The sequence below is a fragment of the Neomonachus schauinslandi genome, chromosome X, assembly GCF_002201575.2.
Source record: "Neomonachus schauinslandi chromosome X, ASM220157v2, whole genome shotgun sequence".
In the NCBI taxonomy this organism is placed as follows: domain Eukaryota; kingdom Metazoa; phylum Chordata; class Mammalia; order Carnivora; family Phocidae; genus Neomonachus; species Neomonachus schauinslandi.
In genome coordinates this window covers 93,987,014-94,014,781 of record NC_058419.1, presented here as the reverse complement: position 1 = coordinate 94,014,781, position 27,768 = coordinate 93,987,014, and the positions used below count along the sequence as shown (strand labels likewise).

The following is a 27,768-nucleotide window of genomic DNA, read 5'->3' as shown; positions in this document are numbered from 1 at the left end:
AATGAAACTGCTACTCTCATACATTGCTGGTACTCTTATAAAATGCTATATATCATTTAGAAATTATTTTGAAAAGCACAAAAAATGTTTATCATATTACTTTTAAGTAAAATGTAGGATATTAATATTATACAGACTATAATTTCAATAATGTGCTAAATAAATCAAAGCTTGGGGGGGAAAAGGTCAGGAGGAGAAAGAGCAAAATTAACTATGGGTTTCTTTTCAAGAATGGTAGAATGGTAGTCTCTGTTTTATAAACATTCCACTATGTTTATGTGAAAAACGATATTTACCATTTATCAAATGCTTGCCATAAGCTCAGAGCCTAACATATGGTATCTTTAATCTTTACAGGTAATCTTACACAACTCTGCAACTTCACCATTTTAAAGTCAGATTAAGAAATTTGCCAAAGGTCATATAACATGAAATTATCTGAATTGGGGATCTCAACTCCAAAGTCCTTCCTCTTTCTGCTCTACCAGAGCTTCTTAATCTAGGGCTTGTGAATTTACTTGAGAAAAGAATTATATCTCAAACTGAAATGGAGCATTACCTTCAATTCTGACTGTAGGTAATAAGCCACAGGAGAAGTAGCAGTAGCCGTGACTCTCACCAGTAGAAGTCATAGATATTCTCACGTCGTATTGCTCTTGTTGCAGATATTATGAAATATATTTGACTCTCATAACTACTTAGAAATGTCAGCAGTTATTAGACCCACTACTAGATCTTGTTCTTTAATGTGTTAATAAGGAATCCGTATATTATTATTTCACAAATTGGGTTTTACAACTTTTGCTAACTGTGCCTTGATATAATTCATTTCCTTGGGAATCCTGTGTATTTTATTTTCTGTATTTGAAGACTTTTTTTTCTGGGAGGAGTCCAGACCGCGAAATGATCCGTGGCACTGTAAAGTTTATGACTCCTTGAAGCTATACTTTGAAGTTTCATTGCATAATGACAAATTTTGAATTAACTCTTTAAGAGGCATCATCATTATACTGTTTAAAATTTTTAACTCCATTTAAAAATTATTGCATATTCAGGAAAACAGTTGATAAAAAAAATTGTACCAAACAGAATTGCAGTATGTTTCCTGCTGACTTATTTTAAGCTGCTGTTGATAATTCCAAGAGCCCTAAAAAGATCAAATAAGGAATTACTCTTCATAGGACCCACACACACACACACACATAGTAGCAATAATCTAAATTTATGGCAGTATCAGTTCTCAGGCCTTACCAACCTGTGAGTTCCTCTGAATTGGTGATTGTGTCAGCAGCTCCGAAAAGAGATAACACAGATCACAGCACTTTAAAAGCTGTAAACTACTACAGTGTTACTCACTATCAACAATTTGAATAGGATTTGTAGCAAATACACGTAGAAGAAAAAGGATCTTTCATTGAGAATCTAGAGGCTAGTGATGTATTTTTAAGGCAGATGTCCTAAAAATAATCTATCTTAGAGCTGAGTTTGCTCTTTGATGTCATGATTATAAAATGTTGCTTGCCTTTTCCCATTCATCTTATTCCTATGTTTGCCCAAAGCACAGGTTGTATAAAATCTTGCCCATTTATTTTCACAGTCTCTGCTCTCTGTCACATATAAATGAAACCTAGCTCAGAAATGATATGCCTGCAGAATCACAGCATATTTACTCTTTTAAAGGAACAGTCATACCTCAGCTTGCTTCTATTCCAGATAAAGAAAAATATGGTTATTTATCTGTCTCTTTTACTTTTAATTATTGGATGACAGAAGGAATGAAATCCACAGAAAATACCAAACTGCTTTGCTTTGCAAACTGACAATAGTTGAATTTGCTTGTCAACACAATTTGTTGTGAAACATACACAATTATATAACAGATCCTCTTTTCTTTTTTTTTTAAACAGAGAAAAAGGTTTTCTTAAAATATTATATAGTTCTGCAAAGAAAATGGTGCTAGAACTTTACCTTAGCAGAGAGGAGGAAGAAGCAACTGAAGGCCAATAGTATGGAAACACTCCCGTGTTCATATGTTATTTTCTTCTCTTAGGTTTGCTGAGTTTTTATTTACGGAGGAATTCAAGGCCGGCTCTCGGGTCCTTGAAAGTATATACAGCTTGTATGAAGGCTTCTCCGGGACGGTGTGCTTTCTGATCGATCTGCTGCAGCCCAATCAGGCCGAGTTCCCTCTCTTCAGCGTCTTTGTCTAGAAGGCTCCATCTCCCACTGTGGCCCTGCAGAAGGTCACTGAGATTTCCCGAGCCTACCCGAGGCAGTTTCCACATAAGCCACATTCAATGGTTATCACAACCATGAGCCTTAACATTGCCGCCAGAAGGAGGGATGGGCGGGCGAAGGCAGGTGAAGGCAACATGGTACCAGACTTGAGGGAGAACAGTTTGAGAACCTGCAGAATTAAGACCCCACAACTCTTCTAAAAACCATAGAGACTTAAAATTTCAGGGAATAGGTATGAAACCAGAGATCAGAGGAAAAAGGGAAAGAGAAATGATCCATTTTTCAGTGATGGCATAGAAAACAAAACTGAAATGTGGACTATGTAAATAAAATGCCAGTACCTTTGCAACTGGAAAGAGAATTTGGCCATTTGTGGGTGCCCTCCACCCATAAATTCAGAAATAAACACAATCAAAAACTAAAGTAATTGCCCAGCTGAAAATTGCTAGGAGGAATGAAATGTCAGGTTGCTGAAGGACAAAAAAAGGAAACTCTTGGTTGTCTTAGGCCTTTACTTATTGAAATTCATGGTTTTTACTGAATGGATAAATTTGCATATGAATCTCTATTGTTAATCATTAATCTGGGCACTTTAAAGGAAACATATCATAACCTTTTTTTTTTAAAGATTTCATTTTTAAGTAATTTCTATGCCCAACGTGGGGCTCAAACTCACAACCCCAGGCGCCCCTAAACATATCTTAACTTAGTTTAAGTCCTGAAATTCAAAGTTCCTTTAGGCCTTACATCTCTTTTCCTGGTTCCTTTTTCTTTCCTAAAGCTCAATTAGAATAGGAAAATTCATAGGTTAGCAAATACTATAGCAAGTGTTGCTGTCAAGTGTTTTTCTCAATTTGAAGCGTGAGCTGTGTCTTCTCTACTGTTAATATAAAATGCTTATGTAATCCTTATGAAGCTATTAGCTGAACTGTAAAATACACTCGTGGTAAAAATCACTCATCACAAAGATCAGGGTAGCCACTACAAAGATATGTCATTTCTGCCTTTGCGGGAATACTGTGTTTCCTGGGACAGGCAGACCCTGGCTGAGAATGGGACCTAGCGATGGTGAAAAGAACATTGCTAAAGTTTATGCTGTTAGATTAAGAGATGAGTGAACTCCTTGGCTGATCACCTTAGTCTCCAAGACACAGGCTCCACTAGAAACTGTCTACAATACCCATTGAGCCAAGTTGTTATATTAAATTCTACCCTGCTATATACACATAGAAGTTGTAAAACTACTTCAGGTAAATAGGGGTTTGCAGAACACGGTAGGAACATCTGTCAGGTCAGAACACGAGCTTACCCGTTTCCTAGAATTTGGTCACTAGTGATTTCATATATCGGAGTGAGGAGGGACCTGCATGCCGTACAAGATTTAAGAATTATTCAAATAGTCATTAAATATTTGCATATATGTGATAGATGTAAAAATATATATGTATATTCTACATCTATCTCCATGTAAACCCAAACACTTATTAAGTTCAGTAATTCCTAACTTCTTGATTTATAGATAAACTGGGAGGAGTTGGGAATACTCTGTTGCCTCAAAATATGTGTGTGTGTGTGTGTGTGTCTGTTGGCATGTATGTGTGTGTGCCATGTGCTGTGTGTGTGTGCACATGTGTGCACACTTATTTTCCTGGGAAGAGGTTCTCTAGCATTCATAAGATTCTTAAAGGATCTGTGGCCAAAAAAAGGTAAAAACTACCTTTGTATATTTTATGACTTTATGTTTGCACTCATCAGAACAAGTTAGGACAAAATGGTTTTGAAAACATGCACCTTTTTCATTTATTGTTCCATTTTCGTATCCTCAGATACAAATATATGAAATTGGCTTCAATTGTTCATTTTGAAAATACTCAGGTTAGAGCAACACCACATAAATAACAGCTTCGGATGACTCTCAAAGTTGGTCTCTAAAAGTTCTTTCATGAATAGTCTAGGTCCTCTCAGAAAGCCTTAAAGCGAAATGCCTTCTATGGAGCAGTCTCCTTTTGAAATGATAGTGATACCTGCTTTTCAGCATCTTGTTTCAATTTCATTTCCTTTGGCCTCTATAGGCTGAAAGAAATAAGCATCCAGTATACAGGGCTTTATGGAATACATGCTTTTGTCATCATCCATCAACGCTTCAAGATGATTTAGGTCATTGATCCAAAGTCTCACAGCTAGGAAGGGGCAGAATGAAGATTCAAATCCAGAGTTTCGCTTCACAAGTATATTTATTCAGTACTCTAGACTAGAATCTGGGGATACAGCAGTGAACCAAAGTACCCCTGGAAGGTACCTTCTGTTTCTGTTTGCTTATCCTTTCACCATTCATTCTTGAAACCTGAAACCTAACACCCTAAGAAGTGATAATCTAGTTCAACATATCAGTTTCATTTCTAGGAACTTCAGAACAACTGGACTCATTCATGCTCGCCCACACTTTTAAGGTCTAGCAGGGTAACCATGACATTGTGCTGACCCCTCTGAAAAGGCAACGCTTTTGTGTGTCAAATGCAAGCAAAGGCCATGTCTGAGTGTGTCTTTATGAATTGACACCTTGGTAAATTAGAAACAAGGGTAAGCTTGTTAAAAGTTAAAAGTTTTCATTTTCCTGAAAGAGTAGAATTGTAGCTTTTGGAAGATCCTCTTCTATCTTGTTTTCCCAAGAAGGGGGAAAAGGCCCTTAAGTGTTGCAGTAGAAAGCATGGCATGTCACTTCTTTTTTTTTTTTTTTTTTTTTTTAATTTTAAAACTTTTTTTTTTTTTTTTTTTTTTGAGAAAAACTTTTTTTTTTTTGTTGTTTTTTTTTTTTTTTTTTGGCATGTCACTTCTTATTTAATTAACCAACTTGTTCCCTTCTAAGCAGTAACATCCTTTTCTGAATAAGTGCTTAGGCAGGTTGCCTCGTGAAGGTGACAGGGGCATTTTCACCACCACTAGTGTAATTTTAATATTAGTTACTCTATGTGGCATGAATAGTTATAAACCCCGAAGGTAACAGTGGAAGTATTTGAGGACAGATTGAAAGAATCTCTCCACAATGGGGAGACTGCCGTATACTTTAAGAATGGGAAGTTTTGGAGAATATTACAACTCTGTGAATTTGCTTCATTAACACAATTACGGACCTTCTCTTCCACACATTTCCCCCAAATATCATATATTGTGCCCAATCACATTTCAGTCATCAGTTTCTACTTTTTTGCTCCATTCTAACCTAATAACTGAGGTTTGACGAACAGGTTTTTCAGCATATACACCCCTGTGATTCTTTAGGCAACTGACGACCCTATTAAGATAATAGTATTTACTTTCTGATAATTCGAGAAACACTCATTTTGTTGTTCTGTGTTAATTTGGAACTCTTCCATGGCACTATATAACTTTAACTTTCTTTGACACACTAAGATTTTAATCAAGGTAGTACTCAAATTGTTTCAATTCCTGTAGAGAACAAATCTCAATAATTTCAATGCAACTAATGTAAGCTTGTGATTTATAACCATGCTAAGGAAACACGTGAATAAAAGGACAAGCATTAGTAATGCAAAGAGCCCTCTGCACCTCACAGGATTGTCATGAGGTTGCCAATGATAAAAATGAATATAAGAGAGTTTTGTAATATGCAGGTCCTTTATATATTTTAGAAGGAACCTATATTTTAAGTACCTACTATGTGCGTAGAAAATTGTGCTCAATTTTTTACCTCAAATAAGCATTTCAGCCAAATGGAATCTCCATATGTGGATGCAGTGCTTGGGGTCCGGATCACTTGATGGGTAAAAATGAAGTGTATGTTTTTTATATTCTAGAACCAATCCTGACCATAGTATTTATGCCTCAGAAGGTTCTGATTCACTGGGGCTTAGTAAAAAGGAATAGGCTGGTTTAGCTCGGAGCTCCTTTTAATGCAAATATTTATTTTGCTTGCTGGAAACAAAGGATTACAGTGTCAGTAATGTGAGAAAAGGAGCTGGTAGGCGAGCTCTGCAGAGCAAAAATGACCTGGGAAATAAAGTATTTTTGGTCTGCCGTATAATTCAGGCCTCAGGACTGTGTGACAATAGTGATAGAAACATACTCTCAATTACATATGAGGCCTTCTTTTGGGGATCTGGGTTATTTATTCAACACTGTCCCAAACTAATAGCTAAATGACCAGCCTCACATTCACCAAGGCCACGTTATCTTGGCATAAACTTGGCCAGGAAAGCAAATGAAAAGGCAACCAAAGGGGTGGGTGGGGAAAGCTTGCTGGAGCTCAGCATGTCAGCGTGAGTTGCTGAGGTAGTTTTTAATGCTAAGAACCAGTCATCTTACTTGTGGGTTTTATTGCTTCCTGGGACCTCTAATCCCCGCCCCTCCCCAACCTCCCCACGATTCAGCAACTTCTTGTCCTCCCTTTGGTCTTTAAATAGTACATTCTGATGTTTATTTTTTCCGGTGTGTGCTTAATCATGTGACCTCCTCTTGCCTGGGAGGGCAGGATTTCTCCTTATCTCTTCCATCCATGTCAGTTTGTAGCTAAAAGCTCCAGGCTCAATAAGGCTGGATTCCCCTCTGGCCAGAAGGGCTGACCTCAAGGTCAGCCGCAGCCGGAGTTGGGCCCATTGTGTAGTCAGGTCACAGGTCCAGGACAGCTCACCCCGAGCGCAGCTGTGCCGGAGAACAGAATGACGGCTGCATCTGTCCTGCTTCTCCTCCATAAAGAAACCTCGTCATTTTATTTGCACTGCCGTGAAAAATCCCAAAGTTGATGCTACATTAAGTATCAGGGCCTCCTGCATTACCATAACTCTCATACCGGGGGTGCCCTCTCTCCCTGTTTCTTTAATTGATAGTGCTAATGAATTGAGGCCTGATGGATGATGCCTTTAGGGTTAAGAAACATTTTTAAAAATTCCCTTCAAATATTGAACCTTGTCATTTCCACCTAGACTCTTCCACAAATGGCGAAGTCCCTTATCTGCAGAAATTCCTGCATCTTCTTTCGCCTTCATGTACCTGTTACTTTCACCTCTGAATTTGAAAAATCATTTAAAACGAAAACCAAATCATATTTTTGTTCTTTGGAGATGTTTGTTGGTGAGTCAGATGGTGAAAAGAGCAGGCTGGCCTTCCTTTTCTTGCCTTTCTCGTCAAGGAAGAAGAAGCGAGACAGGGAGAAAAGAAGCAAGAGGGGAGGCTTGACTGTGGAGGACTGTGAAAACACAGTTTGCAAGCCCTTCCTATTTGTTTCCTCTTTGGTTTTTCCTAGTCTCCCTCCCGCCCCCCCCATAGGAAATTCTGTGTGTGTGTGTGTGTGTGTGTGTGTGTGTGTGTGAGAGAGAGAGAGAGAGAGAGAGAGAGAGAGAGCAAGACTAACTTAGGGAGAGTCAGTATCACATATGATATAAAACCCAACAGCTCTTAGATATATCTGAGTGGTGAATAGGTATATGCAAGCATACACTGATGAATGAATGAGTCTTCACTGTGTGTTAACTGCCCTCTAATAAATGAGTACATAATTAATGAGGGCCCTAGTTACACTTCTAGTTGTCTATCTTAAGCATTCATTTTCATTAAAACTTCTGCCATGTTAGAGCCATTAGTAGCCAGCTATAGAAGATAACAGATGTGAGTTTCACAAATAAAGCCACAAATGCGAGTCACATGCAATTAAAAAAAATTTTTCTAGTAGCCACGTTAAACAAAAAGAGGAAATTAATTTGAATAATGTATCTGATTTAACTCAGTGTATCCCAAATATTCTCATCTCAACATGTAATCAGTATACAATTATTAATGAGATATTTTACCTTTTTTTTTTTGTCCCGGGTCTTCAAAATCTGGTGTGTATTTTACACTTACTGCATGTCGCACATGGGACTAGCCACATTTCAAGTGCTCACGAGCCACATGTGGGCTGGCTACTGTATTGAACAGAGGAGGGCTGGCATATACTGCTGTTTCACGGTACTGATGAGGTCTTCCCACAGCTGATGTATGTGTTTGTTGTTATGAGAGGAAATGGAGACAAAACACTGCATGTTATTTGAGTCCTGTGGTGTTTCCCCAGATTCCGAACACTAACACCAAGAGCTGCCCTGGGGAAAAATAGATTCTGTGATTAAATAAGTTAGGCAAGTGCTGTTCTTTTACCCCCTTTTAGAGATTTTTATGGTGTATTAACATATCACAGACTCGGAGAAAACGCTCTTGGATAAAGAAAGTTGTTGTTTGTGTCTGTAACGTTCAACCTCCTGATTGTCGCTGTCGCCCAGCTGCCAACTATAAAAACATGGTTAGTCTGGCATGCTATGTTTATGGTATACTTATAAAATTTGTTTTTTCTATAGAGGAGTTTTAATACTCTTCCCCACACCCCGGCCCATTAAAGATATCAGAACAATGGTTCTGTCCCAGAGTATTAATCCCTATTAATTATCTTGTCCTCACAGAGACCAGAGGTCATTCTTTACTACACTTCTGGGGACAAGAATTCTGAAAATTGCCACAAGTGTCTCTACATAAGAAAAATTTTGTGTCTTCCCCTCCTTCTCCACTCTTCTTGGAGCCTATCTCTACTTACTCTTTGTATTCAGAATCACCGGAGAGCCAAGATATATTGTCTTGTTGTAGAGCCACCTACTAAATTGAAACCAGCAGATGGCTTTAATGTCTTGCGCATGGACGTAGATCTTCAGAAAGTACCCAAATACACACCTTCCTCTCATGCTTTCAGAAATTATGAGCACTCTAGAAAGACGAGGGGAGAAACATCTGAATGTGCATATGTGTAAACACAGAATACAGTCTCTTAAGTAGAGTAATGCCACCCTGCTGTTGCTTTCTTTTTATATTCTGTGTGTGGTGGTGATTTACATGCTTTAATGTGTACTGTTTTTGTAAAGTGAGTAAAGTAGCCATGTTAGCAGTCAGTTTCAAGAAGATATAAACTATACTTAGCAGCTGTCAATCTTCAGCAAATGACCTTTTTGCCTTTGTTTTAGTGGGACCTCTGAAGCCGCCCCCATAAGTTTTGTTTTGCTGTCTGTGCGCTTAAGTGGCAATTACCGATTATCAACTTCTGTCGCTGAATTTGGTCCAAGTTGACTGCAGTAACTCTTATAATGTGTATGTATTCAAATAAGAAGATTGATCTTAATGGGCAGTTTTGTCTCTGTTTTTTAGCACTTTAGTATTTCAATATTAGAAATGTCTTCTGAAGACGAGCCGCAGAATCCCTTTGCTCTTGAAAATGCAAAGTATACCATTGGTTTTATATAGACTCTCCAGGAGTAGGAGTGGAACATTTGAAATGCAAGAGTTTGGTTTTAGAATCTGTCTGATAATGACGGGCAGCCCCTTCTCTAAAAAGGTAACAGCTCCCCCAACTATGAACATCTGGGGGAGCTCTACTTGGAAAGGCAGTCTGAATTTTAATCTCATGGATTTAATGGCGCTAAATTAACAAACATTTTTAAAATGGATTTTGTAGAATCCAATTATTAAGGAAACACTTTGCAAAGCCATATAATGGGGAATAGTCAAGCACCACATGTTAGTTTTGGAGTGGGCATTTACCAAGTGAATAGAATTTACTTCACCAAAAAGATTTTTTGCACAATTGACAATACTTACAGTAATATGATTGTATCATTGGAGGAAAAAAAAGCTCACCCCCCTAATGATACATTTCACATTCTCTAGTAAACTAGTGCAATTACTTATTTTAGGGGATACAAAAGAATAATCTGTCAATAGAATATAACTGCTTATTCCTAATTGTATCTAGGAATGAATACATACCATTATTTAAAGTAGTATTAAATTTTGAAGAACTGATCAATAAATTAATATTATTAATAAAATTGTACTCTGCAATACACTTGCCTCAGCACAAATGCAGTTAACATAAAATTATTAAAAAATACACCAAATAATAGAGATTAGTTATTACTTTAAACTCCTAATTTCCATTAACATTAAATCCAACACCAGTTATGTTGCATATAACTAAAATTTTGAAAGTCTTGCACACAAAATGAGAGGCTTCTTCAAAAATGCCTTTTTGCCAAAAACAGGTTCTAGGACCTCTTGCTAATTATATTTCTTTAGGGGTACTTTGAGGCGCGTTTAAAGACGAATCGTTAGCAGTTAGGTCTAAATTTAGAGCAGAACATTCTGCCAGATATTTTACTATATCACAAAATGTTGTAGTACTGTATTTTATAATGAAACCAAATTCTCAAGTATTCTGGTATGTTACATATTATTATACCAAAAAACCACTTTCTATAAGTCTATTATTATGTACATAATATTTTAAAAAATGGGTATTTCAGTCCTAGGGAGAAAGTATAATGCAATACATGACATTAAATTGGTCTTTAGTCAAAATCCATTTAGGTATTACAGGGAAAGAGCAATCACAGGCTTGAATGTATACATTATTTTCAAGGACAAAATGGTAAATGATAATACATAAAGACACGGTCACTGGGGCAAGTTAGCTGGTGTGCACACTGAGAAGGATCAACTTGCAAATGCTCATCAGATTTTAGCTTTTGCTCTTGGTTGTTCCTGGAGGGGAAGTGTACAGTCAGTTGATCTTGCCTCCCCTTCATGGGGGGGGGGGGGGGGAGCTTTTCTCACAGCCACTGCATGGTATAATGAAATCTCTTTAGAAGCAAGATTGAGTCAGAAGCTTAGAGATGCACCTTACTGTTTTAAAAACTGCTGTTACGATGTTCTAAACACTGTGCTCTTTCCAAATGTGTTTTCTGTATTAGTTTTGTACTGTAGAAAATAATTCACCATAAACTGGACTCTATAGTGTTTAAAGCAATGTTATTTATGGCTTATCTTTCCCCATATTTATGTACAGTCTACCTAATATGAAACCTGTGATAATTCTTTGCCTTAAAATAAAATCCAATGCTAAATATTGAGTGTACTCTAATTAATAATTCTAAGCTACAAATTAATTTTTCCTTTAAAGCTTAATACAGTGTCAAATAAAATATTACCCAAATATTCTGTGGAGTGTTGCTGCCTATTCTGTGTTTGTGACAGTGTGTGTATCTTGATCCAGGACACGGTGGCCTGCTGGGTTCTATAAATAAATATTAGTAATCCTTTCAGAGAATGGGCCTGCTACCTCTCAGCTGTTGGCTGAATCCTCCCCTTAACCCTTGTAAATAGATCTTCCCATGCCACACAAAAATGAAGAAAAACAGCCCTTCATGTTCTCTCCTTCTACAATTTTTGTCTTGCTTTCTTCTGAATCTTCATATTCTATTTGTGTTGACATCATTTTCCTAACTAGAAAAATGAAAGATATTCCTACGATTGATGGAATCACCTAATTACAGCAGGGAAAGGGACCTTGTAATTATTAAGGTCTAATCCCTTATGGAACAGGTTAGGACCAGAGTTTTAGGGAGATTTAGTGACTTGCTCAAACTCTGAGGGACAAGGGGGTGGGCTGAGCCTATCCTGAGGTTCACAAGGTTGTCACAAGCTCAATGAGTGAAGAGGAGTTCTGGGGCTGGCACACACTAGCAAGCAGAGGTATGCCTTGGGCTGGAAAACCGTTTCCTTATTAGGTCCTGGTCTTCACTCTGTGCGAGTTAGTCACAGTTACAGAGGAATACATTATGTAGGCAGCTTTTCGAGGAGAGAAGGCTTTGGCTTCTAAGGATTGTCTCTGATGCTCTTTAACCACGGCAAGCAGCGTTTTAGACCACTGTATCTGGAAGGCTGAAGGTCATGCTTATTTGGCCCACTGAAACGGTAAATCCTGGATACAGGACTTTACGCCTGCACTTTGAAAAACATCTGTGTGGTCTGGTTATTTTTAAATGACTGGAAACGCTGCTCCTTGGAGGAATTAGGCATTCCCTAGGCCCACAAAATAGAGACCTGGGATGGAAAGGCGTCCAGCCCCGGATTCTGTGCCCCATTGGTTGCAGTTTTTCGAAGGGATGTGAACGGGAGCGCGGGCCAAGGGCTCTAGGACCCAGAGGCTGAGCGCGGGGCCATCAGGGCCCGCCGCAGCCGTTGGGGCTGCGGCGCGAGCAGTCGCAGGACGCAGGTTCGCGGCCCGCCTGAGGTCCGTCGCCGCGGAGACGCCGCGGGCAGAGGGTGGCGCGCGGGCGGCGCACGGTGCGCGTGGGCGTGTCTCGCCGGGGCCGCGCTCCCGCCCCAGCCCAGCCCGGCCCGGCCGGTCGCCCCGAAGCCCCGCTCCAGCGCCCCGGCCTCTGGGCCAGCCCCGTGCCCTCGGCGGGCAGCGCAGGGCGCGGGAGCAGTCGGGGCCGGGCATGCCGGGAGCCCCCCTCACCCCCCGGGCAGCCGCCGCCGCCGCCACCCTGTCTGCCGCCGGTGTGCGCCGCTGACGCGCGGAGATGAAATTCCCGGGCTCCGTGCTGGCGTCCGTGTTCCTGTTCGTGGCCGAGACGACGGCGGCGCTGTACCTGAGCAGCACCTACCGCTCGGGCGGGGACGGCATGTGGCAGGCGCTGACGCTGCTTTTCTCGCTGCTGCCCTGCGCGCTCGTGCAGCTCACGCTCCTCTTCGTGCACCGCGACTTCAGCCGCGACCGCCCGCTCGTGCTGCTGCTGCACCTGCTGCAACTCGGGCCGCTCTTCAGGTGCGTGCGGGCCCCCGGGTCCCCTCCACCTCTGCCCTGGCCGAGAGGGGCGGCCTTCCGGGAGGGGCGGGCGGCTGGACTGGGTGCTGGGCCCAGGCCGGCCCGGCCTGCGCGTCGGCCCCACCGTTCCAGTCACGCGAATGCGACAGAATCCGGGGAGAGTGGGGATGAAGCCGGGGCGGACCGCCTTCCTCTTAGGTTCTCGCATATGAAATTGCTGATACTCAGCTGAACCTGACCAACAGAAATGGCAGGTGCGTATAGTTCGACCTCATAAAATACAAGCCTTCTCTGGGGTCAGGTGGGCTCTGGCAGGATTGGCTTGTGTCGTGACAAACCCTTGAGAAGTGTGTGGGGGCTAAATCGCCTTTAGAGCAAAAGCGTGTGCAGGTTCTTTAATTTATCAAACGTGGAGTTTCCTGTGTGCCCGGCACTGTTCTGAGCGCTTTACAAATAACTAATTTATTTCTCATGCAGAGCTCTAGAAATTACGCATCATTCTCTTGGTGTGAAACAGACAGAGTTGTAGAAATGCCTTCTGGCCCTGCCTAACTTACAAACATAGTGATTGAAGCTGGAACACAGTGTGCCATGAAGACAGAAACTTTCGTGCGTTAAGAAAAAAAACCATCAGTGACATTTCTGGAAATTAATTTCTATTAACACAAAGCAAGTCGAATGCACGGTAATGAATGCACTGGCTTATCTAAGGACCATGAAGAGAGTTTAAAATGTGTTGTTTTGACAGCTTTCAACCCTGTAGGAAAAGCAAAACAAAGGATTCTTATCTGTATTAGAAAGCAATTTATAATACTGTATTTAGACACAGGTGATAGATGAATTGGAAGAGATAGAAAGGCTAGAGCTCAGCTGCGAGAAGATTCGGCTAGCCAGGAATCTTTCCCTACCACGCAGTATCTCCCCTGCCCCAACACGCACAGAGACAAAAAAAAGTCCAGTAGCAAGATAGATTTTAGAGAGCCCTATTCTAAAACTTTGCACTTCACATTAAATACAGCTATCCCAGCTGACACTCAGAATACGGACCTGCAGTTCACACACAGGACAAACTGGATGAACAAGTCTCCCAGCATCCAGAAGCCACAGAATCCTAGAAAGGAACAGAAACAGGTACCCTAGCGGTACTAAGGCCTTGCTACTGACATCTGAGAGCAAGGGAAGAGTTAGGGGGGAAAAAAGAAGGAGAGAGAGAGAAAGAAAGGAATTTCAAAGTCGTGCAAACTGGCGCTATTTAGTGAGGAGGTAGTCCTCTCTGACAAGTAGGCCCCAGCATCCTGATTGTAATCCTGCTCAGTAAAATCAATGTGATCTGACGTTGGGCAAGGCACTCATTTATTAACCTTATCTGTGAAAAGAAAACTCATTGTTCACGGTGTTTAAATGAAGTGACAGATCAAGGGGAACTGGTATTTCTCAGTGCTGCTTGTGCTAGATGGTTTGGTTGATGCTAAGATCCCTCAGTACGCTGAATCCTCACCATGGAGTAGATGTCACTTTTCCCATTTTATAGATGAGGAAAAGGACACCCCAGACCATGTTCACAAAGCTTCTTAGAAATTGAGTTCGGTTAAAAACAAAAAAAAAAGAAATTGAGTTTGGTTAATTATGTTCCCTACACTCTGAAAGAGAGCTGAAGAGTGTGGAGTACATTTTACCAGTAAGCCCCATCTTAAATTAAGGAAGTTTGGTCATCTTGGCAAAATCTAAACAAACGACCTAAATAGCTATCCAGGTGAGTGATCTCTATCATTACTGCCATTTAAAATCTTTTTAAATATTAAGAGTGACCCAAGACAAAGCTAGTGACATGATATGTATAAAAATAGGGTGGTACATATAAACCTGAGCTCAAGGAAATATACCAAGTTGTAGAGAGTGGTAATTTCTGGATGACGGAGTTATGGGCGGTTTTAATTATCTCCTGGAAAATACAAAAAAGTGCATCATTTTTTCCCCTCATTATATGCTACTCTACATTTTTCAGTTTTTATAGTAAAAATATTTTAACTTTATTTTTAAAAAGTTTGATACTTTGGGCGCCTGGGTGGCTCAGTCGTTAAGCGTCTGCCTTCGGCTCAGGTCATGATCCTGGGGTCCTGGGATCGAGTCCCACATCGGGCTCCTTGCTCAGCACAGAGCCTGCCTCTCCCTCTGCCTGCCTGCCACTCCCCCTGCTTATGCTCTCTCTCTCTCTCTCTTACTCTCTGTGTCAAATAAATAAATAAAATCTTAAAAAAAAAAAGTTTGATACTTAGAAGAGATAACCTCTCAGCTATATAAAAAGTTTCAATTCCATAAAAAGACCTCGTTCCAGAAAATTCTGAATGGGTCATTGCCTTCTTGGGGGAAAAACAGAATAAGACATAAAAAATAAAGCAACAAACCACCCCCTTCTGTCAACAAGGACTCTCCCATTCTAATGCAACTGATTTATTTCAAGGAGATACTGGATGATCTTAGAGCTGAGGTACACAAAACGTGGGTCCAAACCTCTTAGCTTCCAGATTAAGAGAAAAGCAATTTGCTGACGTGTATTCGCAGGACTTAATATCTTATTGGAAGTTTTTACTGCTGGCAGTTTGATTCTATTTTAACTCCAAGACATCAGTTTTACTTAAGATCGAAATTATTTCCCCCAAACAAAAGAGAGTCATGGTCTGTTTCTTTCCCCTCCTTACTAATTTGACTTACTAATATTTTGAAATTGTTTTTGGAAAATTTAGCTCACTTTATTTTTGGTTGGGTACTAACTAGCCAAACTCATGTTCTTTTTGGGTGAGATGCTGTTTTTGAGTTCACTCAGTTAAACTGCACTGCATTTCACTGTAATAATTATGGGCTAAATACTAAAAAGTAGGCCCCGTTCCTTCTTTCCTTTAGGGAAGCACTGGGAGAGCACCATATTTCATTTATCAGTCTTATATTTAAAACTGTAGTTGCAGTTTGTGTGGTTGTTTCCTTATTAAGCCTAGGTCTGAATGATATGATCATTGAATAGTATCTTGAATTTATTTTTTTATTTTAAGGATGATCTTATTGTGAATGATAATAGATGTTCTAGAAAACCAGAGGGGGAAAAACACCTAACAACAACAAAATCTGTTTATCATCCTTTTACAATAATGTTAGTTTTTTAAATAAATTGGGAGAAGGAATATATATAAATGGGTTTCAAGTTCAAGGAGTTTTCCTCCATTTTTATTTACTGGTATAATGAGGAAAATCTGGGTTTATAAAAATGAAAGCTAAGAAGTTCTAGTAATTTTTTACAGAACATTGCAACATGATTCATGAGAGTATTTCTTTGTATAATAAGCTTTCAAAAGACTTTAAAATAATAGCCTATATTTAAGAGCTTTTTTTTGTTTGTTTGCAAAGTGCTTATACGTACAGTATTTAATTCCATCCAATGTAGAACCCTGAGACCTGTCATTTTCTTTTTTGTTACAGTTGAGAAATTGAGGCAAGTGGCTTTTCAAAGGTCACATCGTGCTTTCTATGTAACCAGTTTGGTTCTTGTATAGCCTCATTGAGCATGTGTGTCACCTGAAGATAACATGGCGTATAGGAAATCATAGTATTTCTTTTGAAAACATGTTTTTGTTAACTGCTTTAAAGGGTCTCTGGTACCACAGGTTATTTGTGCAGATACCAACAAGCATCGTTTCAGCTATGGGATAAACTCCTTCAACTGTGATGCTTGAAAATGGGATGAAGTGAGGGGCGCCTGGGTGGCTCAGTTGTTAAGCGTCTGCCTTCGGCTTAGGTCATGATCCCAGGATCCTGGGATCGAGCCCCGCACCGCACCAGGCTCCCTGCTCAGCGGGAAGCCTGCTTCTCCCTCTCCCACTCCCCCTGCTTGTGTTCCCTCCCTTGCTTTGTCTCTCTCTGTCAAATAAATAAAATCTTAAAAAAAAAAAAAAAGTGGGGTGAAGTGAAAAAAAAATGGATCGGACTGCTGATTATCTACATTATGGGTTAGCAGACTATGCCTCACTGGCAAATCCCCCCACTACCTGTTTTTGTAAATAAAGTTTTATTTGGAACACAGCCATGCTCGTTCATTTAATGTATTATGTATGGCTGCTTTTGCACCGCAGTGATGGACTGAATAGTTGGGATACAGGCTGTGACCTGCAAAGCCTAAAATATTTACTCTTTATAAATCCTTTACAGAAAATGGTTGCCAACCCTTGGTCTACATGATACTGAAAAACAGCCTTGAACGATTTTGATGAAAATATTTAACTTACAGCTATATTTAGACAATCTCTCCAGCAAAAAAAAAAGAAGAAAAAAGAAAGAAAAAACCCGACATTTGGAATAATTGGATGAGTCTTGCAGAATTTCAGGAAGAATGGTAGTTTATTTCTTACCAGTTTTCTTAACCAGTAGTGGCAAGTAGGGGAAGTCTTAGGACCATACACACATTTATTAAACACCTACTATGTGTAAAACTCTGTGCTGAGATAAATGTATTAATTGGGAAAAACAGTGGATTGCGAGGATGTCCACTTGGGCTTCAGGGCCACCTCTGTCATTAGCCATTCTGGAACCTTCTATAATCCCGATTGGTAGACCTTGAAGTTTCAGTTTGTCAACAATTCAGTACATGGTTCCTGTTTAATACAGCACCCTCCTCAGCATCAAGAGACTGGCTTTCTCCTCTGAACCTTTATTTTCATTCATTCACCTCTTAGCATGTGCTGGTGTTTGGTTGGTTGTTTAGTCTTTAAAAGTCTAAGCTTGATTTTATAATTCAGGTAAAACATATTTGTTGTTGAAAGGACAGAAGAGCATAAAACAGATACACACAATTAAAAAATTTAAAAAACACTAATTTGACTGCCTAAAAAGAACAATATTTACCATTTTATTGTATATCCTTACTCATATTTTTATAGCAGTAAGCTGGTAAACTATCTCTTGGGGGGGAAAGCCCTTGAATTGCAGAGTTTGCTGGTTTCTGTGATGTAAATATTCCCATCATGGCCTATTTCAAGCTACCAGTTTTTTAACAACTGGCTCACATGATTCCTAACAATTTAACAGTCTCTTGAATCAGTATGAGCCAAATCCAGCACTCCAGTGTTTATGTGTATGTGTGATTTATATGTTTTTATATATGTGACTTTTTTTTTTTTTACAAAAAATGGAATTTTCTATGTATATTATAATTTACTCCTTTCACTTAACAAATATAGTAGACATTTTTATATATTAGTAGATGTATGTCTATACCATCAGTTTTAAGGACTGGGTAATATTTCATTGAATATATATATATTATGATTTATTTAATTATTGTTTTATTTTAGGACCCTTAGAATATTCCCAGAATTTTCCTATTGCAAATAATGCTATGATTCAAATTCTTGCAGTAGGCTTATATGAGAAATATTTTGAGAAATATTTTGTAAACCGAAAGTGCCATGTAAATATTAGTTGTGTTCATTATTATCCTCATTATGTATACGTACCCTTTTCCATTTAGATTGTGAGCACCTCTGAATGAGGCAGGTGTACCCCAGCTGTCTTTGCATTTCCCATAGCACTGGCAAAGTCCGTCTGCATTCATCACATATTTGAGAATTAAGATGATGGTCAGTTTATTTTGTCTTGTAGTCCTTGTGTGAAGTTGCTAGGCCTCAAATAGTTCTTAGAGATTTGAGTTTTTCTCAGAGAAAATTCAGTTGGATTAGCTGGACTTGAACTCACAGCCTGTACTTCATTATTTTCAGTTGAACAAATTGGCCCAAGCTTTTTTACCTGTTTTTATGTACTATATCAAAGTGTCTTTGACCCCACTGGACAAAATGTACCAGACAAACCTGTCTCCCCCACCATATCTCTCTTTCTCTTAAATACACACATACACTGCTATGTACCTTCTTCCTCCCAGGAAGGAATGAACAAAGACAGTAGTCACAAAATATGTCCACTTTATACTCATCAGAGAGGCTCTTGCATTTCCTTTCTTACATCGTTTTATTATTTAATTATAAATGTATTCTTGTTGCCATAGTTGCCTCGGGTGAGAGTACAAAGTTAACAACTTTCAATAAAATAGATGAAGCCATAAAACCTTCTGGCAGCATCATAAGGTTGTTATGAAAATGCATGTTGGGAGAAAAAAACGTCCTTTAACAATTTTAAACCTAAGGCCATGAACGTTTTTCTTATTTCTAAGAAAAACCCATTTTCCCCCAGCATTATATTATGAAGATTTTCAAAGATACAGAAGACAACTTAAAAGGATTATACAGTGAACACCCAAGTACTCACCACCTAGGTTCTACAGTTAACATTTTGTTTCATGCGTCTTTCCATCCCTCGATTGACCCATCAATCCATGTGTGTGTATGTGTGTGCACTTCAGAGTAAATCACGCAGATCAGTACTCTTCCTCCCTTTGGTATCCATATCATTACCTAGAGAGGAAAATCTATTTTTAAAAGCTAGGTACTCTGTCAGTCTAGAAAGGCGACTGGTTGAGGCTCCCTCCCTAGGGCAGGCTTATTCCATAAGTAAAACATAGCTGACAGACCTCCAGACAGGATTGACTTTAGTCATGTCTCATAAGGGTTTATGAGAGCCGAGAGCTAGGTAGTATATTGTGGTCTTTTAGGCGAGTGCTAGATGGCAAGCTGCTCTGGGCTAGGGGCTCTCCCCACCCGTAGCTGCTGCTTTAACTGAGGTGATATGGGGCATCTACTGGATGTGGAAAAAGAATATATATATATATATGTGTATATATATATATATATGAATACATATCTCAGTATACACACAAACATACACACCCATATACTGTATTATTGCCACAACAGTGTGGCAAAGTAGGTGTTATCTCTGCTTTATAATTGAGGGAAAGGGTTCAAGGGTTAAATGACTTGCCCAGGGCTGCACAGCTAGTAAGTGTCATGAAGGGAAATTGAATATTCTTCTCTGGCTCTGGAGCCTGAACCACTTCCCCTTCCCTACTGGGTTTCCTTGCCTCGGTGGCCTTTGGCGTCCTCTCTCAATTAAGTTCACACTCATTTCCAGTCAGCCTGCTGGAGGGCTGCAAGAGGACTAACTTCATGCTCAGAACTCCTTGGAGTGGGTGATTTGAGAGAAGGGGCTGTAGTCCAGAGTAGCCACGTCAAAGTTTGAGAATCAGGCTAAGTGTAAGCAGTGTAACTGAGAGAAGACAGAATCCTGTCTGTCTCTGATTATCATGACTTGCTGATTTGTTTCCAGGTGTTTTGAAGTCTTCTGCATCTATTGTCAATCAGGCCACATCGAAGAGCCTTATGTCAGCATCACTAAGAAGCGACAGATGCCAAAAAATGGCTTCTCCGAAGAAGTTGAGAAGGAGGTGGGCCAGGCCGAGGGCAAGCTCTTCACTCACCGGTCTGCGTTCAGTCGCGCATCAGTGATCCAGGCCTTCCTGGGCTCAGCCCCCCAGCTGACTCTGCAGCTATATATAAGCGCCCTGCAGCAGGACGTCACTATCGGAAGATGTATGTATATTTTTCATTTCTGCCTGCATTCAGGGGTCAAAGTGGGGAGTAAAACAAAGTTTATTTTGTTTCATGTGAAATTCATTCATATATGCCTTCAGTTCTGAGTCTGTGTTCCAGTTACTAAGCTGAAAACTTAGTTAAAATAATAACAGTGTTTATTTTGCGTATGAATCTGCAATTTGTGCAGGGCAGCCCAGAAGGGCTCACCTGCACTTCACTGTACATCAGCTGGGGTGGCTCAATGATGAGGGGCTAGAATCCATTGAAGGCTCCTTCCCTCACATTGCTTATGGCCGATGCTAGCTGTTGCTGAGAGCCTCCAATCTTCTCCATTTCATCTCTCTATGTGGGCTGCTTGGGGCTTCCTCCCAGCGTGGTGGCCGTTTTCAAGGGCAGTGTCCTGGGAGCGAAAAAGAATCACCTTTTGTGATCCAGCCTCGGAAGTCACACGACATTATTTCTGCTGTGTTTTCTTTGTTGAAGCAGTCAAATATCCCATCGAGGTTCAAAGGAAGGGGAGGGGAGGAAACTCTGACTCTTGATGGGGAATGGTAGAGTTCTAGAAATTCATTGCCGTGACCATTTTGGAAAAAACAGCTTGCTGTTGGCTGAAAATGCACCTGTCAGAAGCTGGGCCTCTTTGGATTTTGCCTCCGTCATTCAGTGATAGTTCTAAACCAGCTGAGCCCCTTGGTCGTAATGGGTTCTTTGTGATGAACGATCGAATCAAGAGCACTCTCCTATCTTCTTGAAGTTCTAATAGGTAGCTCAGCTTTTAAATGAACACAGTTGTCTAACCTTTGGACTGTTGTTGAATCATCAAATTGAGGGCAGGTTTTGGTTAAGCCAGATTTAAACAAAACAAAACAAAAACCTCTACATGCCTAAGACACAAGTGAAAAAACTTCATATGAGGAGAGGAAACAACTCCTCCCAAATATTATAGGTAAATGAAAACCAGATATTCTGGTAGGTTTTACTATGTAGATAAGCAAAAATGAGTTAAAAGCCTTAAGTTGAAAAAAATACATATTTAAGGTAACACAGAAATTGGAATTTTAAAAAAATAAATCACTCTTAATTTTACTTCCCTCAGTATTCTCTTCTTTCTGCTGAGGCTAGAGTTTACCATCTAGGCTCGCTGGTAAAATGGCTTAATTTACAGCAGGGTCACAGGGTATTTGCACGGCACAGCTCATTCAGGTTACCTCAGAGTGACTACGATTCTTAAGATATGTCAGGACCTAAAGTTGAGGTCTTGAACCTCGGTCCATTAACATTTATGTGAAATGCCTCCCACAGCCCCAGGCAGACAGTAGGTACTCAATAAATGTAGCGGCATCCTTGTTCTCTAAGGACTTATAACTGGAATGGGCATTGACCAAGGTGAGTCCTCTGCATGGCACTCTACCATTTTCCCAGTTCTTGGTTTTTTCCATGTGACAGGAACACAGCAAGAGACCAGAGGTGGTGATAGCCTACTTGATTTTGGCCAGTTGATCCAGTTTTTTTCCTCAAGTTTTTGAAAGTGAAGATAGTCTTTGTTGACCTAAATGAAGAGCCCAGGTCAAAATTCTAAAAAGAGATGAGTTTATTTGGGAATAGCAGAGGAATTGTAATTTGGGACCCACACGCTACAGCAAACTGCAGGCGAGTCCGCTGAAGGTTGGGGTAGGCCGTATTTCCGGGCAGGGAATGCAAAGTGGGGAGAGTTCAGTTGGAGACTGTTACAATCCAAACAAGTAGAGACTAGCCTTAAAAATTCCCCAAGCAGACAAAACCAGTCCAGTCTTACAAACAAAGCTCAACTCAGCTCATTTTGCGAGACCAGCCGACGTGGGTCATTTCTTGTTCATGCCTCTGGGAAATCATAAGCAGAGCTTTCCAGGGTTGATATGAAGCAACCCCTGACTACTTCCCTATCATTAAGAAAATTCCAATATTATCAGTTTTGTTATAAATCAGACACGGGAAAGCAGTCTCTTAGTCCTTAAATTTTGTTTTCCTTAGGGCACAGGCGTGAGATTTTCCATTTTATATCCTCTGGGTTTATATTAGATTGAAGTTCTTTCACATTTCCCCCTGTTGATCAAGATCTTTCACAGAAAACATTGCTGATCAGTTATGTCCTTCAGGTGTATTTATTAATTTTTGTCAAAAGTAAAGTTCTTGATAGGTGGATTGTATTGTATGTCCCATGGAGCTTAGGAGGGTTGTCCTCAGGTATCTTTTCCCATGGAGCAGAGGACCAACCTCAGTCGCCTTTCCTCACAGAGATGAGGAGGACCCCATCCTCAGGTGTCTTGTCCCACAGAGGAGGGAAATGATATGGAATTTCAATGGCCTCATTTGAACAATAAGAGGATTGAAAAATGAATAATCTCAGGTATGTCCCTTTAAGGTGGATGGCTTAGTTTCCATGATTATTTGAGTTTCAGAGAAAGCTTTTCAAAGGAAAAGGATTTTATTTTATACATACATTTGGGAAGAAGACATTTGCTTATTAATACAAAACAGTAGAAATTTAATTAAAAAGATTAAACTGAGGATGAAAAGCCCAATGATAGCTAGTAATTGAAATGCACTTACCAGTTTCCCTAATTGCCCATGTTTAATAGATAAAAAATGTCCTGAGTTCTGGGAGGTTGGCCAGCTTCAGCTAGCAGCTTGATATTGTCCTTCATTATTTTTAGTTCTTGTGTTGTTTTCCCTGACTTACTGACATAAAGACAACTTTCTTCTCTGAGTAGGACACAGGTTCCCCCTGCTGAGCAGAGAGGAGGTTTAGGGCCCTGCAGTTTTCTAGAACTACTTCTGCAAGGCTATCGATCTGGGTCTGCTGATATGCAAAGGCTTAGATGGAAGCATTGAAAGTGGTGGACATAACTATAGAAAGATTGCGAATGGTGTTTTTTGTTTGTTTTTTTGTTTTTAATTTTCGCTACTTCAACCCAAGGAAGAAAGGCTCTGGTGAAAGGCCCCAAATTTTTCTGTCTACTGTAGGGTTATATATAGGTATCCAGCCATAATTACAACCTTCCCAGTTCCGATGTATCCTTTTAAATTGGTAGGAGAAAGACTCTATGTTAGGTATATAAGCAGAAGAGGGAAGGGTTTTTCTAATTTCAGTATCAGGGGTAAGGCAACAACCCCTCCACATCCCTTTTAGTTGAGGGATAGTGTAGAATATGTTTCTTCCACATAAAAAGAAGTCCCTACTGTCTTCTAAGGATAAGGCATAATTGGGTCCTTTTGCCCAGATTCTTTCCCCTGGAATGAAAGAAAAGATCCCATAATCAGAAATGTAATCATTATTATGCAGAGCACATGATAATCTGTTTTACTAGCATTATGGGAATGATTATGTGAGCTCTTTAAATTTCTATAGATCTGAAGTAACAAATGAGCTGATTTGGTATTAGTAAGATTTTGGTTAGGTCTGGGAGATCTCTAGGAAAAAAGTGAGTTGAATTAAGTTTCCATCTTTTGCCAGATATTTGGTCAGTCCCCAGTGAAGTACCATTGAGTGGGAGCACATTAGCTTCCAATTTTCCCATCTTACTGCATTTCTATTGCCCCACCATAGGGAAGATGATAGAGTCTTCTGGATTCCAAAAGGGAGTGAATTCATGTTCATCTAGGTTCTATAAAATAGTATAGTTAAAGATATTTACTGGGAGATACCCTAGAGTTTTGCCATTTCCATTATTTTTTTTAAAAGAAAGATTTTTGGGTAAGAGTCCAGACCTGAGTGAGAGTATTGCTTTATGAGTGGGGAGTACCCAGTGGAAAACCATAATATTTTGTGCCAGTTTTCAAGGAGGGAAGATGTGTGGTTTCAAAGGTACCAAAGGAAGATCCTACACCTTTGTCAGGTAGGTTTTGCCATCCTTCTAAAGATAGTGGCCAGGCCACCAATCTAAGTTCATCATCATGAGTATTATTTACTCTGGCACAAATCCAGAAATCAGTAAGTTTAGCAGAATCAGAGAGTTTTTGTAAGGTGGAGCTAAAAGGATGCGTTAAAGCTAAAGTAAAGGATAGTACGAAAACTAGGGAAGAAACAACTGAAGACCTGAATGACAAGATTAAACACAGAGTGAGAAGGGAAAATCAAACTCAGTACAGGCCTGGTCTATACATCTTGGGTACGCTGTCTACTTCTGATGTCACCTGCTTCAGTTACTAGAAATTTTCGTTGCTCAGTCACCAGATGGTATGCCAGTCCATTCAGATTTGGGGACTTTTTTTTTTTCCAGATGAGACACATGAATCCAGGAATCTATTCCTTGAAGTTTGGCTGCTCAGAGGTTAGTTAATAACACCTGGTGTTATTTCCAGTAGGGCCTTTCCAGTGAGGTTGAAGGGAGTCTGTTTGGAGATGTCTTTTCCAATAGATGAAACATCCAGACTGGAAGATGTGATGTTTGATGTCTTGGTTTCCCAGGAGCTCACTGTGGAAAGGTTGTTCTACCAGAGTGTGATTATTTGCTATGGACTTGATCAGGCCTTTGCAAAAGTGAAGTATATCTCCCTACCCCCCCTTATTAGTTGTGGGTCAAAAGAAGTGGGGGCTGAGCATATTGGCCATTCTGTAATTATTTCAAAAGGCAAAAGTTTATGTATCCTGAAGAGAGTAGATCTAAGGCTTAGAAGAACCAGCAGTAACGCTTTTGACCAGGGTATTTGGAAGATTTCAGCTGATTTAGCTAATTGAGTCTAGTAATTCCATTTGTACGTTTGACCAGTCCTGAAGACTGAGGATGGTAACGCAGTTACCACAGTGCCACAGCTGCCGATCGGGCCAGGCAGCATAGACTTACCGAAGTCTTTGACCCCTATCACTATGAAGTTCAAAGGCGATTCCCCAAGTGGAAATAATCTTTTCTAATAGGAATTTAGGTGCAGAAGAAGCAGTTGCCTAGCTACATGGGAAAGCTTCAGTCCAATCTGAAAACATGCAAACCATTACCAGAATGTACTTCTGTCCAGTAGATGGGAGCAATTGTACGAAATCTGTTTGCCAAATATGAGTGGTCCCCGGGGCAAATTAAAATGTCCGGGACAGTACGGGTAGGTTTCCCTGGGTTAAACTTAGGGCATACGGAGTAAGGAAGGTAAGTGCGTTTTGCGGTCTTGTCAGCGTTTCCCCACCAATATTGATTGATTCATGAACGTTATTTTATTAATCAATGAGTTAATTCACATATGGTAGTTAATGTGGAAGTTTTAAATTTTCTGGCAGGACTGGTTTGTTATTGGGTCCAAACCAAGTTTCTATTCTTAATGACACCAATAGCCTTTAGATTTCCAATTTTGTTTTTCCTTTTCAGGGGCCAGTTGTTGTATTCCCCTAGCTAATTCTCTTGGGTTGTCACTAGGGGAAGCAGTTTTCTGGACCACAACAGAGGTTTGGTCTTTGGATCCCATAAGAGCGGTGTTTTTGCAGATATCAGCAAGGTGGTTTTCTTTGGCTTCCAGAGAGTCTGACTTAAAATGATCAGGGTCTTTCATAATAGCCAGAGGTCCTGGTAGGAATATAGCATCAAATAAATTTTGGACGTAAGGACCATTTTTAATTTTGTCTCTGCTGGAAGGAAACCCTGTTGTTCCCCTAACATTCAAAATCATAGGCTACCCCAAAGGGAGTAGCTGGTTGTAGGGGAGAGAATGTCTGACAGACACCTCCCACTCAGAAGGACAGAAATAGAGAACAGTCAGAAGAATGGCCCTGGATTTAAATCCTTTAATGGCTTTTGCTGACAGAAGAGCAGGCCTCCCTCATCTATGCGCAGCACTGGGGACTAGATGAGGCTGTGGGCTTTGGTACCCGGGCCTCACCACTCCTTGGGTTGGGGCACGGCTTCCACCCGAGAGTAGGTGTTATTCTCAAAGAGGCGGCTCAGGTACTGGTTGTTGCCCAGGGCCCTCTGCACGTGCTCTGGGGTGATGCGCATCTTGTGGTTGTTGCGGGCCTCCTGGCCTGCCAGCTCCAGGATGTTGGCCATCAGGTACTTGAGAATGCCGGCGAGGAAAACAGGAATGCATGAGCTCAGGCGCTGAATTTAGTGACCTTTTTTTTCAGTAGGAGGTCCATGTGGCTAATGGGGAGCTGCAGCTTGTTGCCTAATAGCATCAGGGAAAGCAACAGCAGCACTCCATCATTAGAAACATAGAATAGGGGCGCCTGGGTGGCTCAGTTGGTTAAGCATCTCCCTTCGGCTCAGGTCATGATCCCAGGGTCCTGGGATTGAGTCCCGCATTGCACTGAGCCTGCTTCTCCCTCTCCCCCTGCTTGTGCTGTCTAGCTCTCTGTCAAATAAATAAATAAAATCTTTTTAAAAAAGAAACATACAATAGACAATAAGGGTGCTGACAAAATCTAGGAACTCTGCATATAGCATAGAACTGAAATAGTGATATTCTTAATATTTTCCCTATTCAACTTTAATCTGTGGAAGGCTGAATACCTCTTTTGATTTGACTTTTTCTTATGCAACTAATCAATACTAACATAACAAATTGAGCTATTTTTTTTCTAAATTTTTATAAGGTAAAAAAACAATCTTCGTGACTTTTTAGGGACCTCAGGAAATCTCAAAGACAGTTTTGAGTACAAAAGGTGTTGTTAAGTTTTATTTCATTTTTCATTTTGGATTCATTGTTGGAAGGTAAAATTGAAAAGTTTCCCAGGAGATTTGAGACTTAAGATGGGATCATGGGTGCCTGACTGAGTGCATGAATGATTGTAGCTTGGCTATTTATTAAATAAAATAACAATACAATATTTAAATAAACATACCAAAATCACTAACACATTTGTAAATGCAGGTTTCTTTTATTTTAAAGGGAATAATCAAGGGCATGATAAAGTCATAAGGAAGTGTTACTATGGTGAGATATGGAATCTCTGCTATTTGGACGGATTACATAGAAGGTGAGGTGGGAGCTTGAATAAGGACCCTGAAGATATTCAGGTTCTAAACCCTTAAACCTGTGAATGACATTGGTGGGTCCTTAATGTAATCACAAGTGTCCTTATAAGGGAGAGGCAGGAGGACTTTTGATGACAGAGGAAGAAGATAATGTGAGGACTGCTGGCTTTGAAGCTGGAGGAAAGGGCCACCAGCCAAGGAATCCAAGGAATCCAGCTCTAGAAGCTAGAAAAGGCCATGAAAGGGATTCTCTACTCTAGGGCCTCTGGAGGGAGCAGGGCCCTACTGACACCTTGATTACAGCCCAGTGAACCTGACTTCAGACTTCTGACCTCCAGAACTGTAAGAGAACAAATGTGTATTGTTTTAAGCCCCCAGATTTGTGGTAATTTGTTACAGCAGCCATAGGAAATTCTGGAACAAGTGA

General features: G+C 40.3%; 2 protein-coding genes across 2 annotated transcripts in view; both read left to right on the top strand.

Moving 5' to 3' along the window:
* Positions 1 to 2,210, top strand: part of LANCL3 (LanC like 3) — a 90,667-nt gene extending 88,457 nt beyond the window's left edge. The window contains exon 5 of the mRNA XM_021681610.1: positions 2,051 to 2,210. Coding sequence (XP_021537285.1) covers positions 2,051 to 2,210 — 160 coding nt within the window. The remainder of the gene's footprint in view (positions 1 to 2,050) is intronic.
* Positions 2,211 to 12,464: 10,254 nt separating this feature from the next.
* The window catches only part of XK (X-linked Kx blood group), a 40,459-nt gene continuing 25,155 nt past the window's right edge, over positions 12,465 to 27,768 (top strand). Inside the window, exons 1-2 of the mRNA XM_021681622.1 lie at positions 12,465 to 12,877; positions 20,141 to 20,403. Coding sequence (XP_021537297.1) covers positions 12,633 to 12,877; positions 20,141 to 20,403 — 508 coding nt within the window. The 5' untranslated portion in view covers positions 12,465 to 12,632. The remainder of the gene's footprint in view (positions 12,878 to 20,140; positions 20,404 to 27,768) is intronic.